Raw genomic sequence first — 17,156 nt, 5'->3', positions numbered from 1 at the left:
TCTAAAAGAACTCCTCTGAAGTCTTTCTGCACTGCACAGCCTCTTCAGCAAACAGGCACGAGCCATTTTTCTGTTTAAGTGTGGGCGAGCCTACTCTCCTGCTTCCGAACCTTGCCAATTTGGTCACATAATATTATAGTTTGTGCACAGCTTCCCTAATCTTTCTAATTCCTGCAATCTCTTTCTGTAGCCATACCACTTTAACCTAGAGCATGTACTCAGAGTGATGCAGGGAGAGACATTCCCTTGGATCTGCTAAATACATTATGGAATGAAGACATTATTTTTTCCCTCTATCAAGAAAAGAAAAAAATGCAATAGGAAAACAAGCAGAGGTGGAAAGTTGAAAAGTAATGTAAAAATCATGTGTCACTGAAAAACACATTCAATCATTTCTGGCCCTTTAAAATTGTCTTTAACCTATGTGAAATGGGAAGAAAGTGGTATACTGGCTCCAGGTGTGTGCAAGGTCAACAGTAAAGAGCCCCATCTTTAGAAGGATAGCCTTCTTATTAGAAGAAAGAATAGGGCTTAGATACATTGAAGGTGAATGACAAGGATGTCCTCCGGGACAGTGTGCTAAAAGTAGCAAGGACAGGGGTTGAAGAGATTAGATGCTTAAGTACTTGCAATATTCAGAAGAGGAAAAAAGCTAGATCATTGGAGAGTTTAAATAAATGGCACACATTTATTTGTATGATAAGGTACCTTTTTGGATATTTCTGCTAGACTTATGAGAGAATAATTTAAATATGTTTAAGTGCATTGCAATTCTCAGCAGTTTTATTAAGTTTTTTAATTTACTCTATAGTCATTATAGTAAGTAAAACTGATTTAAAATCAGCTTGATCTCCAATTTTCTACTATCAAAATTTGTTCTTATTCAAGCAGAAGTCTTCTAAAAATATTGATAAACTTATTTTAAATAGAAAACTATTATTTCTTTTTTTTCCAAATATTTTTTATTTAAACACCTTGGTTACAAACATGATTGTGGTTCTGTTTCAGTCATAAAAACTATTATTTTTAATCTATAAGGTAAGAATCACAATGTAGCAATTTGATGCTTTGCCAAATTATACTACTCATTTCTTATGTTACCTTTCATTCGGAATAATTTTTAAAATAATCAAGAAATCCCTCAAATTTAGTAGTAAAATTAAAGTGAAACAAAGAAATATAAAAGATATTCTTCTAAAAATCAAAATAGCCCAGTCTATTTATTTTATTTTTCATACTTATTGCAACTAATAAAGATACTAGAAAGGAAAAATAGATATAAGATGGGTAAATGGTTACTGAATAAAAGGGGAAAAAAGAATAAACAGAGGACTGATACAATAATTCTTATGTATGCCAATAACCATATATTGTATTTTGAGAGAGAAAGAACAGAAAACAGCAGTGACTCTATGTGAGGAAACCACTTAGAAATTAACAGTTGGAAAACTCCAGACCTACATTTTACAAAACCTCATTTCACTTTAACTTCCACAAATAGTTTATACTGTATATTACTAAATCATGAGCTCCAAGAAAATATTTTAAATACCTTCAACAACAATTTTACTTTCCTGCTGCAAATTGATCAAATAAGTAATGCCACTGGACTTTCTTCTAGACGAGGATAAATTTTCCAAACTACACACTCATTAAAGCATATGGTGTTAAAGTTGTATTTCACAGTCAAAATGGCTTTGGCTTTTAGGCCAATCTGGAGAGAACATGAATGTGCCAGTAGGTTTTATGTTATGATATTATACCTGAAATATTAATTTCAACTAGACCTCAAATTCCTAAGACTTCATTTTGCCTCTTCCCCCATCTAACTGGACGTTGTCATTGACAGTTTACTAATTAACAAAATCAAACTTTATGGGGAGTTTTTTTTTTTTTTTTTTTTACTTTTTCCCTTATTATTAGTCACTGCTCATTCACATCTCTTAGAAACACTACACACCTTAAAATTCTCCAAGAGTTTTAATGTGATGGATTTACTCCTATGAAATAACTACAAACTGTTAAGATTATAACAGATCCAATCTCCTTGCCCTTTTCTCATTTGCTCAACTCCTTCAAGTTTGTTCCTGCTTTGCAAATACTGCATTTATTTTTCCTTACACATGGAAAAATCGTCATGTGACCACTGATCATTAGGTCTCAAGTCAAAAGCCATCTCTTCCTGATTACAATGGCATAGCAGGTCTGCAACTCAGTTTGCAATATAATATTGTAGTTTATCTTCTTAACTCTTCTAAATGCCTCAACATTTTTAATGTCTAATTTCTGCGCCCACTGTTTCTCCCCCTTCATCAGACTCCAAGCATTCAAGTTACAGCAAATAAATTTTGAAGTTATGGCTAAGCTTTATTTAAATCAGCTGCTAAGCAAAAACAGCAGACAGAGTAAGAATGTGAAAGCAACAGTTAACTTTTTTAGCAATGTCAGATGTTGCAAAGAGCAAAGAGAGAAATATGATAGGCTCCTAGTCTAGCATAAACCCCCTTTCCTAAAATTTTTAAAAGTGGAAATTTTAAAGTATTTTCAAATGTAGTTTATGAGCTAGTAACCTAAGTCACTTATGTCAATACCACCACAATGTGTACTGAAACAGTGCGTTTTCACAAGAAATTATGTCTTCCCAATTGCTAACCACATACATCAAATGAGGGATTGCTATTTCAAATAGTGGATTTTCAAATAAAGTACTTTTGCAATATATCAGTTGTCACCTAATGGTCCTGTTTCTATACCTGTAGAATTCATCTTTTTCGAAATCCTCAAAAACTACTTCAGAAAAAATTCAGGTTTTACGTCAGTTTTTTTTTTTTTAATGTAGTGTTTTATAACTGTGAACAGAAATAAAAGGAAAGGTGATAAAAAGCAAGAGTAGATCCAAGGATGCAAGGTGAACACCTTGTCTGCTTCCTGGGCCTTTTCTTCAACTGTCAGCGTTGTCACCATTGGATGCTTCTCCTTCCTGGACAAAATATCCTTGAAAAGATGGTCTCCTTTTCTCTATTGTTTTAAACAATAGACAAAAATCAACAAATAAGACAAGTAGATCACAACCATAGCAACAGACAGAAACCACTGATATCACAGGACAAACCAGATGAAGCAACACATAAAGGGAGACAAAAATCTTGGCGTGTCAGATACAGTTTCCCAAAACACATAATACTCTGGAATTAATTGCTGATTCTATGAACTTCAGTATCTCCAGAAATAGTAAAATAAGAATTTAAGTTAAATCCAGTTTTCTAAGACACTCTTTTTATTCATCTGTTCATAAAGCACTATTTTCTTTCCACTGTTACAAACTTAGAAATTAAAAGAAACTAACAGTTTTGTTTCTGAAGAAAAGGGAAATAAAATAACATGGATCAAATGTCTATAATTTGACACCACTAATCAGACTTGCTGCTGAATTTAGAGATAGATATAAGGAAAACAGGCAAGATAAACTGTAGGGTAGCACACCTTTACACAATTAAAAAATGTATAATGGATATAGGTAGTTACTGTATCTCTTTTAAGTACAATCAATCAATAAGCCCACGAGTTTCTTGTGAATGTCTAGGAATGTTGGAGCACTATGAATGGAGCAATATTTTGAGAATAAATTTTAGTCATTATTTGGTGGTACGAAGAAATGAATTATGAAAATAATATAAAATGTTGTGATTGAAGATATCATTAAAATACTAGTCTGCATTACTAGTGTTTCATATTAAGTTATGTGATATGTTTTGCAAGTTTTCAATAGAGCTCATCTGCTTCAAAATTAATCAGTTTCCTCATAGCAATTACCTTAAATCATTAAATGTGGTTTATTTTTCTACACCCTTTTAATTACACTGTGTTTAATTAAACAGGCTATCTTATTTCAAGTCAATGCTGAAGGGCTTATCAAACATCATAATAATATCAGTTTCTAAGCCATTCTCTATAGAATGAGTTACTACTAATCAGCTCAAAACAGTTGAAGTATCCTTAACTATTTAAAGATATTTTGGAATTCATACAATTCACCTAAGAACTAGGTCATTAAGTATTAAACTGTTAATAAATATTTAGTATTAAAAATGGTTAGCAATCACATTTAAAAACAAATCAACTAGAGTGGGTATGCTTTAAAATTGCCGAAGAATCAACATACAAAACAACCTGAGTTTTATTGAACAGCTGGAGCGAGACATACAGCCAACAAATAGCTAGTAACATACCCCTTGAGTCTGTAGAGACAGAGGTGTGATACGTCGTTTTTCCCACTCATTAGGGCGCGGCTCAGGTGTGGATTCCATAAAATTGCGCTTGAGTTCACTAATGCTAGCCTGATGTCTCAGTATTTCCTCCTGGGCTTTATCCAGGTCCTATCAATATGTAATGCAATAAAGGGGAGGAGGGATCCAAAAAGAAAAAACCCAGTAGGATAAAAAGAAAAAAAACCCCAAAATAAGACAAAGCAAACTTACAATTTAAAAAAACACAGAAAAGCAAGAAAAATGCCAAGTCTCAAAAGCCATAATATCACCTAAAATGAATTTATCAAAATTTGAAAAGAAAGCCAATATGGTAATATTTTTATAATTTCTCATTTTAAAAAGTTTTAATTTCTTTTCTGTTTAGAATGCATGGAAGAACTGTTTACATTATTTGAAGTCATGGAATTAATAATCAAAATGGATAATAAATCTCCTCCTAATACTTGAAAATTTACTTCTGATTAAGGCTGCGGTTAAAACTCATTCTGGAAAATTTGTAAATCAAAAGAGAAAATGTATACTATAAGCACATTTGCTATGGGAAGGCTAGTTCAGTATCATTTCAAAACAAACTCAAAACCCAAGGATTTACTTTTTCAGGAAATTCCAACTTTTATCCTTAAGGAAGAAAAATAAGAGCTTCCAGAGGCTGCATTGATTTGGCCTCTCTAAATGAACCACCTGCTGGTTTTATGTACTTCACAAGTACAAATATTAAGCCAATCTTCCTCAAATACCAAATAGTCCTTATAATGACAAATAAACAAGAAAAACTACCAGGTTCATTTTCACTGGAGTAGACCCCGATAAACATATGTTTATCTCAGATTGGCCCCATAAATATAAATTAATGACTATAAAAGGTAATTATATTCCAGAAACATGCTAACTGTATTTTAATGGTTTTCAAAAATCCTGAGGGGCACCTGTGGATTATTGCTTCCATCCCACTCCCAGATGAACACAGCATGCATCTAATCAAATTAAATATTCCATATTCATGCACAAGCATAGGAGCTCATCTCCGAGCTTCTATAGTCATTTGCAAAACTCAAGAAAACCTAAAAACCTTTGCATGGCATTACAACAATAAAAGACTGTGGCTTGAGATTAGGCACATTTCTTGCATTTGTTCAAAGCAATGTTATGTGTATTACACTTGAGGTCTTTTTAGTAAATTATGCAAACATACATTACCAACAGTTATCAAAGCTCCAAAAGCAACCAAATTAGTCAGATTACTAAGAATTGTAGGTGTCCAAGAATAAATTGCCACTTATTACCCTAAAAGAAGGAGAAAAAAATATTCTCATGTGACACGGGGAATATAATTTACATTCCTAATTAGATGGCTAAATTATTTTTTTAATTTTTGCCTCCACTTCTACTTGACTTCTTTTCAATAAAAGCTCAATTACTATGATTCTAAAACAGAATATTTTGAGTGGAAAATATTCCTGATAGCATATATTTTTAGTGCTCCCCCACTAAAAACAGTCACATAAGACAAAGTTCGAGTCAAATTAATGACCAAAAAGTCGTTCTGTTGAATATATTTTTTTTAAATTTTTTTCTGTTGAATATATTTTAAAGGATGGAATCATGGTATCCAATTCTATATATTGGAGAATTAGAATTAATCCACTAAGAGAAAACAGATTACTTGTGGAGTAATGTTAAGATTATTCCTCTGACTAAGAACTATTCTTCCCAGTTGTCACATTGAGAACTTCTCAAAGATATATTCCTCTCTAAGATACTTCAAAGGACAAAGTCAGGCCAATATCATGCACTCCTCAAGCTGAATTGAACCCCATGCATCTCATGCACTGTGCTTAAAGAAAGTAGCAGACAGCCTTGGGCGTGACCTCCCGTCCACAGCAGCCTGGCAGCCATTAGGACATAGTTGTGTTCTTAAGTTATACAAACCTCCAACATTAAATTGCTATGTCTGACATAAATATTATCCCCTTCTACTCTCAGGGAATTTTTCTGTGAAATTAAATCACACACAGGGAAAAGGCAAATAAACATATGTATCAATCAGCAAGCACCAGAAATGACCCAGAGTTGGATAGTTTGACATTAAAAGTAAAAGTAAACAAAATCTTAACCTAAAGCCGCAACAAACAAAATTCACAGATCAACATTGAAAGTGCAACACCAACCCCCACTCCAAAAATAATTGCTGAGAGTAGCCACAGACATTTAACGTGTGTGTGTGTGTGTGTGTGTGTGTGTGTGTGTGTGTGTGTGTGATATCCACCTCCTCCATCTGTGTTTCTTCCTCTTCCATCTCCACCTGAAGGGTCACAGAGCAAATGGCCAGAAAGAAGGAGTCTTATTAATGGAAATGCTTACATGGTACAAAGAGCTGCAATTGCACTTAAAAGGGGAATCAGCATTACCAACCTTTATTGTTTGGCCCTCAGATAATGCAGAATATTAAGTCACTTGGGTCTTTCTTCACCTATAATGTCTGTTGTACAGATGATGGAAATGATCCCTTTGTAAAGGTAGGATGGAAAACAGAAGCTTCACTCTTTCTCAGTCACTAGGTTACTTGCTGTTCTTAAATGTTTTTTGTTTACTCAAAAATACAAGCTTGAGAGTGTAAAAATGGCTTAATTTAATACTTCCTAATTGGAAGTGGCAAAATCAACTAGAGATGAAAAAATATGATTACATAATCTGGCTTAGCTTTATGTCACGGGTAAATGCTCACACTTTATTTGGACTTAACTAATATTCCTTTCGGGGTGTGTTTGTATATTAACTTTCTTTGTTAATTTTCATGTTAAAGGACTGGGATTTAAAATACTATGAAAGATAGCTGCTTCCTTTAAATAGATTTTTCAGAAAAATGGTTGCTCACAGTTGGATAATGTACAGTATTCTAGTAACCAACAGAATAAATTTCTAAGTTTAAAACTAACATGTTTCATTTTTTTATTCATCTCTAAACTGACCATTGACTCACAAAGGAATGGCAAGAAAGAAAAAATAATGGACTCATACCAAAGTTTAATCTTTAAAAATTTAACCTTTATGTATTAGTTCATGGTAGGATCATATATTCTTATTTTTCTTTACTAGCATCATAATATCAGAATCTGAGAGTTCAAAATCTTACTTTTTTAAAAAATCATTCTAGTAGATTTGAGAATTACTGTTTCTCATACAAAGTTTACTTATAGAAGCAAGCTTCACATTTTCCTTTAGATTTACCTATATTATTGATTGCTTTTTGCTTTATTAATAATTACCCACAAGATATGAGATGCTAAGTCACCAGACCACATTTAGTGCAATGATCAAAAACATAGTACTACATAGTACAGGGGTAGTTTTTAGTTCCAACCAAAGGTAATTTTAAGTAAAACAATAAGAAGTTTGACCTTCAGGGCAATACAGTCTACATTTTCAAAAATTTTCACATACTTTCATTAAATAAAACAATTGTATATCTTCTTAGAAAATATCTGACACTGGCTCTTTCACTTAACTGTATAATTTAAAGCTGAAAAATATACCTATAATTCATCTGACATAGGAGTTTCTGTAATTAGACCCACAAAAGTCAGGAGTGGAGATTACAGATATATCATCCTAAATATGAGAACAAATTTGCTTTCTAAGAGACATAACAGTACTAAGGTCTTCGACTAATGCATATTAATTATAGCAATGTCCATTATACCCTATTTGCTTTTATGAAAAAGTTTTCATACTAAAAGGAAGCATTGATATATAAATGCAAAACAGACACACCCAATCAATATGGATGGTTAACAGGCTGAAAATCAGTATGTTCTAGGTATTTATAAAATAACCCTCTAACTTTGCTAACTTAGACTGTATGAACCTAGGAAGTGGGTATCAATGGACAATAATATATTTAGATTTTTCATGCAATAAAATAATGTGTGTGTGTTTGTGTGATTATGTGAGTGAGAATGTCTATAATGTACTATGTTGAGGGGAACTGGGATGAAATTATGCACATGTTTACACTCTACATCAGGAATGATTTAAAACAAAGTACAGTTTTGTTGATCCCACACACTGAAACTTATGTAGTAGTGTCAGCAACAGCTTCCTCTTCCTCGATTTTGTCATTCAAGTCGCACTCATAATACACATTAAGGGAGGTGGCTTTAGCCTCCAGATAACAGAGGGTTAGAGCCAGAGGAAGGGAAAAGGTGAGAGATAAAGGCACTGACTGAGAAGCAGAGAGAAGTAGCCCAAAGATGAGGATGAGGGAAGGAAGGAAGGAAGGGGAGGAGATGGGGACATAGTGTTGGACATCAGCTGGGAGGAAGGAGACCCAGACCTTGGGGAGGCTGGGAAAAGCAAGGTACCCATTTTCATCAAGGAGGGAGGAGAAGAAAGACAAAAAGCACTTGCAGAAACTGAAAGAGAAGTATCCAAACCCAGAATTTTCATTGTCAACCTCCTTTAGAGATATCTCAAGGGTAGGGGGAGAGTTAGGCTGAGGAGAGGCTACCCCAGGATCCAAGATAGACTCCAGCAGAGTGCTATCACTATTCCTCTGCTCTGAGGTTTCTCCTGTGGAAAGCAGCTCTAAGCTGTCAAAGGTGGTCTGGTCAACCTCCCCAAAGGGATCTTCCTCCGAAATGTCTGAAAGCAAGTCAATCTCGGGGACTAGCAATAACTTAGGGGAAAGAGAAGACAAACAATGGATAAGTGGAGATGGAGGACACATGAAAAAGGGCTATTCTCAAAAACAAACCCATGGTTCAATGTGAAACCACACAATGGCCACATCACAGGAAAAAAAACAAAGGCAAGAGAAAAAGGAGGGAAAAAAAACAACAAAGGGTTAGTAAAAACTTTTAGCAGGGGACTGCATTAATAGTGTAGTTAGAAAACAAATTAAGTTCTCTACATTAAATGACAAAAGAAGCCCTGGACAATCATAAAATGTACAATTGTAGATTTAATCATTATTTCCCTACTAATTGCAAATAAATGTGATAAAACTCAGAGAGTACTATTATTTTTAAACCAGACTGCTGAGAGTCAAAGCACAGGCAAATAAGGCCAGCATCCCAGCTATTCACTGACATTAGGCAGCATTTCCTTTGGAATTAAGTTTAAAAAAAATTAAATTAGATGTTTGAAATAAACTTGGCAAAATAAAAGATAATAAATGCTGAGCTATTCTGTTTTTGATATAAGGAGTCACTTTCCTGGCTGCATTAGCATATCCATAAAAGACTGACAACTTTTTAGCAGTAGTGTCTGCCATGAAAGGATGCCTTGTTACAAAGTTTGTTATTTTAGACTAAATAATTGTCAACCAAAATTCTTTTCTACCATGAGAGACAATTTTTTTGGAGGGGCACACCTGGCGGCACTCAGGGATTACTCCTGGCTATCTGCTCAGAAATCGCTCCTGGCATGCACGGGGGACCATATCGGATGCCAGGATTTGAACCAACCACCTTAGGTCCTGGGTCGGCTGCTTGCAAGGCAAACGCTCTACCACTATGCTATCTCTCTGGACCCAAGAGACAATTTTTGTAGCAAAGAAATGTAGATGATAAGATGGACAGGATACCCCAAACCCATGACAGGGCCTGCCTAGAGGCCAAAGGGTGAGTATACAGGCATTAGAAGTCATTGGTGCAGGAATGATTTGAGATGCTATTAGTCCCTTGATCTAGTAGGTTCTTTAGACACTCATGTGTTGCCTGACTTCAAATAAAATCTGAAAACATAAATTTATATTTTTGCTTCAAAAGTTACCTCTAAAACAGTTGCTTTATACAACTGTACAATAATGGAGAAGATAGAAAAGCACAAGCCCTCTCAAATCAAACTCTAAGTGATGGTATTTCATAATCATCTAAGCAAGTTAATATCTCAATGAGATGAATTAGAATAAAAGAATAGCAACTAATGTGAAAACAAAATATAATGAACTTTTCCACTCATTATATGTTTCAAATTGAATCAAAAGTAATATACTCTCATTTTCTCACTTATCCTTCACAAAATTACCCTGTGATTAAAGGCTATTAGTTACATATTATTAATGAACAATATTTTTCATAAAGGATACCACAGTTAATTAAAAAATTTAAAAATCATAATTAACAGACAAATTATGCTTTTAGGTGTACTTAAATGAATCAAATATAAATTTAAATTATCAATTGCTTTTATAATTGGGATTTAACTTTAAAGAATGGTTTTACAAAGTTATTCATCAAGGTCAATTATTTACTTGCATTAATATATGTAATTCATACTGCAATATTTTGGGTTCAAAAAAATCAAAGAAACTGTATAAATCAGCAAGAACTTACTCATATTTGAAAATTAGAAAATCATATGAATTGAACACAAATGAACAATTTTATGTGAAAAGAAACAACACAACTGACGGCCTATAGTTGTGCCTACCTTTCCTTCAATGACTTGCACATGTGGGGCTTTTGCTAGGCTTATGATGTCCCTTCTGCCATCCCCTTCTTGTACCATAGCAGTGGTGACAGCTCCAGGGCCATATGCAGAAACCTCTCCTGTGCGGCCAGGAAAATCCTTCTTAAGACTTTGGTCCACAATTCCAACAATAGCTAGAAAAGAATGATCACTGGATTACTTTAGACATAAAAATGGTTACACTTTTTCTCCCTCTTATACAAATGGCAGCATGAAGAAAACTAACACAAACATTCTTCAAGCTCCAAAACTATCCAGGCAAAAGAAATCTAGTTTGAAAATTTTCACAAAGTGTCTGTAAAAGTATTGTGAATTTTAACCCAACACACACCTACTTCTCATCAGATTGCTATAGTTTAGACTCTAATTTTAGAATTGGCTAATAGGGGGAACTCTAAGATCAACTGAACAACCAGAAGTAATGTAAATAGTATTTAAATCTTCCAGGGTCTCACCGACTTTGTCTGAACTTACTTTTAGCGACCGTCCAACCCAGAACCCCAGATCCCAGACGTGGAATCGACACAGGTCCCAGCAACAGCACCAGGAACCAAACTCCTGCCTGGGAAATTCCTAATACCACTCTGGTACCAACTTGCACCAGTTTTGATATGACATCCTGACATGACTTAAAAGAGGGTTGCCCTATCTCATCACCTAATGGTATGATGCAAGCAGGAGATATGTCATCCTTTGCTCTATGCAAAGACCAAAATTGCTAACTACAGAAGATTGACTTTGACAAACATGGACTAGACAGAATCTATCAAGGGACCAATGAGGAAGTTCCTAGACTAGGCCTTGGCCTAGGATTCATAAAAAAAAAAAAAAAAAAAAAATTACAGAAGACTGATTACAACAGTAATGGAACAGAACTTATAGAACCGTAAAGAAAATCTCCTAGCCTTCATCCTATGATCTACGCAAACACCAAGGCCTCTAGCTACAGAGGCATGATAATATCATCCACGACTGAGCGAAAGTTTCCTACTACCATAAAAAGATCTTGGGGTGTGAAAATGAGCATGTATGGAGCCTGTAGTTGTTCCTATGGCAGTATGCTTCAAGGGTGGAGAAATCCTATATCTCTTAGGCCAAGGGAATTCTCATCCTAATTTCCCCAATATTTACTGTGCCTTTGCAAAAACAAACAAACAAACAAAAAACCCCAAGAAACATAACAAACCTTTTTAAGTAGTTGCTTCTTTGGCTTTTTTTGACTGGGTTTTTTTTTTTTTTTTTGGTTTTGTTCTGCTTTTGGTTGTTTTGTTTTGTTTGTTTTTCGTAGTTGCTGGTTCTGGTTTTTGATTTGTTCTTTTTTTTTTTTTGTTACTGCCTTGTTGTTTTTTGTTTTTCATTTTGTTTTGTTACCTTTTTCTTCTTTTTTCCCTTTCTTCTCCTAAATAGGTATTTATAGCACCCAGATGTACTCTTCCTAGATTTTTTTGTTCTTGTTTTTCTTTTCTTTTCCCTTATATTTTCTTATATCTCCAACAGAACCATATTACTGGAATCATTTTGTTCAGCCTCATAATTCAAGGAGAAAAAATAGATGGTACCAGGACCAGACAGTTGTATGAACATTTAGTGGAAATAAAAAATGATCAGACTTGAACGCCAAACCCAAAGTCAACGACAACAGAATCGATACCCAATCTACAACAAGCTGTACAAGTGGGGAAAAGTTACACTAGCATTATGTGGGGCTAAAGAAGGGAGTATGGGATGCATGCTGGGAACAGGTATGGAGGGAGGACAACACTGGTGGTGGGAATGGCCCTCATTCATTGTCACTGTGTGCTTTAAAAATTACTGTGAAAGATTTGTAATTCACTTTCTCCACAATAAAAACAAAGATTTGAAAAAATAAATCTACCACTTGAGGGCCAGAGTGGTGGTGCAAGCGGTAGGGCCTTTATTTGTTTTGCATGCACTGACCTAGGATGGACCCTGGTTCGATCCCCCAGCATCCCATACGGTCCCCCAAGCCAGGAGTGATTTATAAGTGCATAGCCAGGAGCAACCCCTGAGCATCACGGGGTGTGGCCCAAAAACAAACAAACAAAATCTACCTATTGCATCAATTATTATAAAATAATGTAAAAATAACCTGCTTAATAAATTTTAATACTTCATCCATAAAAGAGCCTTTAATTTGAATACCAAACTTACTAGACAGATTTTCAACAATTGAAACTAAACTAAAAACTTTCCAGTTTCATCCTTTTCAATTTTGTAACCTCCCCTCCTTAAGTTTGACTTTTAGTATATCTAATACACACACAACTGCTTACCTCAGAAAACTGGTCCTCAAGTGACCACTTGCCCCCTGCTTCATCTCTTCTATAGATAGGCAAGAATATATATTGTATAAAATATTTTGTGTTAAATAGAAGATGAACCTATGATGGCCTCAAATCTCAAAAAGGCAAGCTGATTTGCAGTAGGCTAAAGCCTCTGTCCATCTGCAGTTTTTCCCCCAAATAACCAAACAACTGAGATCACAGTACCGGTATAAAAATATGTGAATGACATGATGAAGTTTCTGCAGTTTCCTTGTCTCTAAGGAGTTCTACTAAGCACATAATCCTACAGGTTGCAAACTCAAAGAGATCAAGCCTATTTGGGTAGGTTTTCTTGCTTAACTTAGGAAAGATCAAGCATATCCAATCAACTAACATCTGCTTTTTTCTTTCTTTTTTTTGGAGGGGGTGGTGTTGGCATACCTAGCTGTGCTCAGGGGTAACTCCTGGTTCTGTGTTCAGGAATCACTCTTCTAGTGGGTGCCAGAGATTGAACCCAGGTTGGCTGCATGCAAAGCAAACACCTTATCTACTGTACTATTGTACTGGGACCCCATCTTTCAATATGTACTTTTTTACGTACCCTATCTGTGCATATTTGTCTCACATCATTATTACCAAGTACCTTAGCCAATAACTTAATAACTTTATCCTTATAATCAGCAAGTTCAATAGAGTTCATGAGTACATTTCTTTTTTTTTTTTTTGGTTTTTGGGCACACCTGGTGATGCGCTCAGAATTGCTCTGGCTTGGGGGACCATATGGGATGCTCGAGATCGAACTGAGGTGCGTCCTAGGTCAGACCTACAGCTGTGCTACCACTCTGGCACCATGAGTACATTTCTAAATGTGACCAAGTTCTTCCTTCTGTATTTTTCTCATTCAGCATTCCTTTATGATTTTCATGGTCCATACTCTGAAAAATGCAGACCAAGTCAAAACAACATTAAAATGAATGGGCCTTCATTTTTATTGTTAATGTTTGAGAAAACTTTAATACTTTTCATTTGGAAAATATAGTTATGAGCAATATATAATTTAACATTTTATAATTAATGTTGAAGAAAATGATGAGCTATTTTTTAAATACTCCTTCATTTTGCAGTATTTGTTAGTTTTCTTTGTGTTTTTTTTTTTTTATTTATAGTATATTGGAGCTGTATTTTTTTTCAGGCTTTAATTACATAGAACTTGAGAAGCTTAAATGTCCTGGTATTTGAGCCTATAAATGGCAAATTGACTTTCTACTACTTGAGAGAAATTTAACATTGCTCTCAATAGCACTCGTCCTTATCAGCATGCCTTCTCTCATCTTCTCAAATTGTTCTAAACATGGTGCCATGTGATTTTTTTTTTTAATTTATAGTGTCCTTATTCTTAGGCCAAATAAGTATACACATGGGTATACATATGCAGCCACATGTATACAAAAACCTCACTTGTTTACTATGATACACAATAAAAACTGCATTCTTCATTTTGCCCCGTGAGGTTTTATGAGACTTGCCTCTGATCTTCCTCTTCCTTGTCTTTACCAAGTTCAGACTATACTAGCCACCTTCTGCACCTGAAATATATCAAGCTCTCCCTAACCATCTAAACTCGGACTGCTAATCCTGCTTCATACATGGCTAATTCTCATTCTTCACATCTCAACTAAAACAGTACTTCTCAGGCCTCTTTTCCTGATGCCCAATTTATGAATAGTTCCTGTTTCATACTTTTTCCATTTTCAGGAAATCAAACACTCTAATATCACTTCAATTTGTTAGATTTCTTAAATGGTGAATGGTTTGGGGGTTGATTTTTCCAGTTACAAAACTTAACTTTGGAAGATTACAGGTATAGATCCTTGAATTTTGATATTAGATATCACATTAATTTTTACTTTTTATAAAACAAATAATAGATTTTATTTTTGCAAAAGTGAATGTGAAAAATATTTTGTATTTATTTAAATAGCTTTAACTTAAAAAATAAAAAAAAGAAAGTACAGTGCATGCCAGCAACAGAAAGCTATCTTGGTGGGGATTGCTAGAAAGGGAGGTGGGGAACTCAGTACCAAGCTGGAGCATAGCTTTGCTTCAAGCAGAGAAAAGAACATAAGCTCTTACCAAATAATTCACTGGCTGTCTGGTCATATATTAGCATGAAAATCCTATTTTTCATTTTTACAATAACAGGATAATCCTTTTGATGACTTGCCTATCTGATGAATTAGTGTCCAAAATACAAAAGGGAAAATAATGAATTACTGTACCATGTTTATTGCCTTTACCTGTGGAGATACCATTGTCCACAGACACAGTTCTACTCTCACTCGTCACACTAATTTTAACTACCCATACAAGATGGTAGATTTCCATTAGCACAGTTTATATAGCTCAAAGAAAATGCACTGGCTTATTGTTCTTTTAAACTCTAAAAATTTGCATGAGATGAGTATTAAAGTCTCATAGTTAAAAAGATGAAAAGAGACTGAAACTGTTTCAGAAAGTAGAACAGTTTTCTTGGGACAGTAAAGAATGTATTGCATATATTCAGCACTTGTATAAATTCTCTGTGGCACGGGCAAGGCTTGTGATATGTTTACATTAGTGAGAACATTTTTCAGATTTACTTAGAAAAAGTGCACCATGTTGGTGAGCTAAAAGGCACCCTGGTAACTAGTTTATATTATATAATATATTCACTTGGGAGTTTGGACATTTACTTGAGCAAAATTATTGGGCCAAAATGATAATACAGTGAGTAGGACACTTGCCTTGTACATGGCTGACCCAGATTAGATTCCCTGGTACCTCATCTGGTCCCCCTAATCCTGAGCATAAGGCAAGAATAAAAGCCCTGATTAAAGCCAAGTTTGACCTCTCCACAAAAAACAGTTACTAAGGGGCCGGCGAGGTGGCGCTAGAGGTAAGGTGTCTGTCTGTCTTGCAAGCTCTAGCCAAGGAAAGGACTGCGGTTCGTTCCCCTGGAGTCCCATATGGTCCCCCCAAACCAGGGCAATTTCTGAGCGTTTAGCCAGGAGTAGCCCCTGAGCATCAAACGGGTGTGGCCTGAAAAACCAAAAAAACAAAACAAAAACAAAAACAGTTAGTAATACCTGAACACTGCAGGTGTGGCCCCAAAACAAAAACAGATCAAATAAAAAGTTCTACAAGGTCTCATATAACTATATGGGAGATTCTTCAAAATCAAGATTTAACAACTATTTATATCTTATGCCCACTAATGAATTCCAGGAATTACCTCCATGTCTAAATATTTGTTTTCAAAGTTTACTTCAGAAAAAAACAGACCAAGTCAAGGGATGTTAATCCATAACTAACTAGAGACCATCTTTTAATCTAGTAACTCATCTGGCCTTTTCAGTTATCTAAAAGATATATTGTTCAAGTTCATTTGTCAGAAAGATACCAGCAAAACAAGAAATCAAAAAGGGTTTTGTTTCATAAGCAGCGATAAAACAGAAAAAATCCTAAAAAGTACTGAAAATTTAACAATTTAATTGTTCTAAAATGTACTACATTTAGCACTGGTATTATTGTATAGAAACTTAGATTAAATAAAACTGTTGTAAAACTACAACTTCTGGTCGAATGTCAAGATACTTTCTATTATATAGAAAAACTAAGTACTCCATAAAGCAGGGGTCTCAAACTCGCGGCTCGTGGGTCGTTTGCGGTGCTCCGTACAACATTTTGTGGCTCGCGGCCGGCCTTCAAGTATCGCAGTATTTGCGATTATTCGCTTACCGAACAATCACAATAAAAATCGCATTAGTAAGGAAAAAATCGCATTAAACATTCCGTTCGGGGTATGCAAATGTTTAATGCGATTTTTTGCGATTCTTTTTCTTACTAATGCGATTTTTTATTGCAAATATTCGGTAAGTGAAATCCCTTATGCGGCCCTGCCTCAGCCCGACTTTGCCTCCTGCGGCCCTCAGGTAAATTGAGTTTGAGACCCCTGCCATAAAGCAATCTAACATAATGTACTTTAGTTTGTTTATTTATAACCTTTTAATAACCCAAATTAGAAGGGGTGATAATATATAGACATCGATGTGTTTTCATGGATGGTATATGTCATATCTGTATGTTTGTGTAT

At 34.9% G+C, this 17,156-nt stretch overlaps 1 protein-coding gene across 9 annotated transcripts in view; it reads right to left on the bottom strand.

Moving 5' to 3' along the window:
• The window catches only part of EPB41L2 (erythrocyte membrane protein band 4.1 like 2), a 271,009-nt gene that overhangs the window by 37,874 nt on the left and 215,979 nt on the right, over window positions 1–17,156 (bottom strand). For 3 of the 9 annotated variants that reach the window (XM_049785156.1, XM_049785155.1, XM_049785161.1), the window contains exons 13-16: window positions 10,701–10,873; window positions 6,198–6,260; window positions 4,230–4,376; window positions 2,917–3,018 (exon numbers count right to left, since the gene is read on the bottom strand). In XM_049785156.1, the coding sequence (XP_049641113.1) occupies window positions 2,917–3,018; window positions 4,230–4,376; window positions 6,198–6,260; window positions 10,701–10,873 (485 nt within the window). The remainder of the gene's footprint in view (window positions 1–2,916; window positions 3,019–4,229; window positions 4,377–6,197; window positions 6,261–10,700; window positions 10,874–17,156) is intronic. The other 6 variants (XM_049785162.1, XM_049785163.1, XM_049785164.1 and 3 more) reach the window with 3 other exon arrangements.

Source organism: Suncus etruscus, chromosome 12 (assembly GCF_024139225.1).
Source record: "Suncus etruscus isolate mSunEtr1 chromosome 12, mSunEtr1.pri.cur, whole genome shotgun sequence".
NCBI classification, from domain to species: Eukaryota; Metazoa; Chordata; class Mammalia; order Eulipotyphla; family Soricidae; genus Suncus; species Suncus etruscus.
This window is presented reverse-complemented; position numbering and strand designations above follow the sequence as displayed.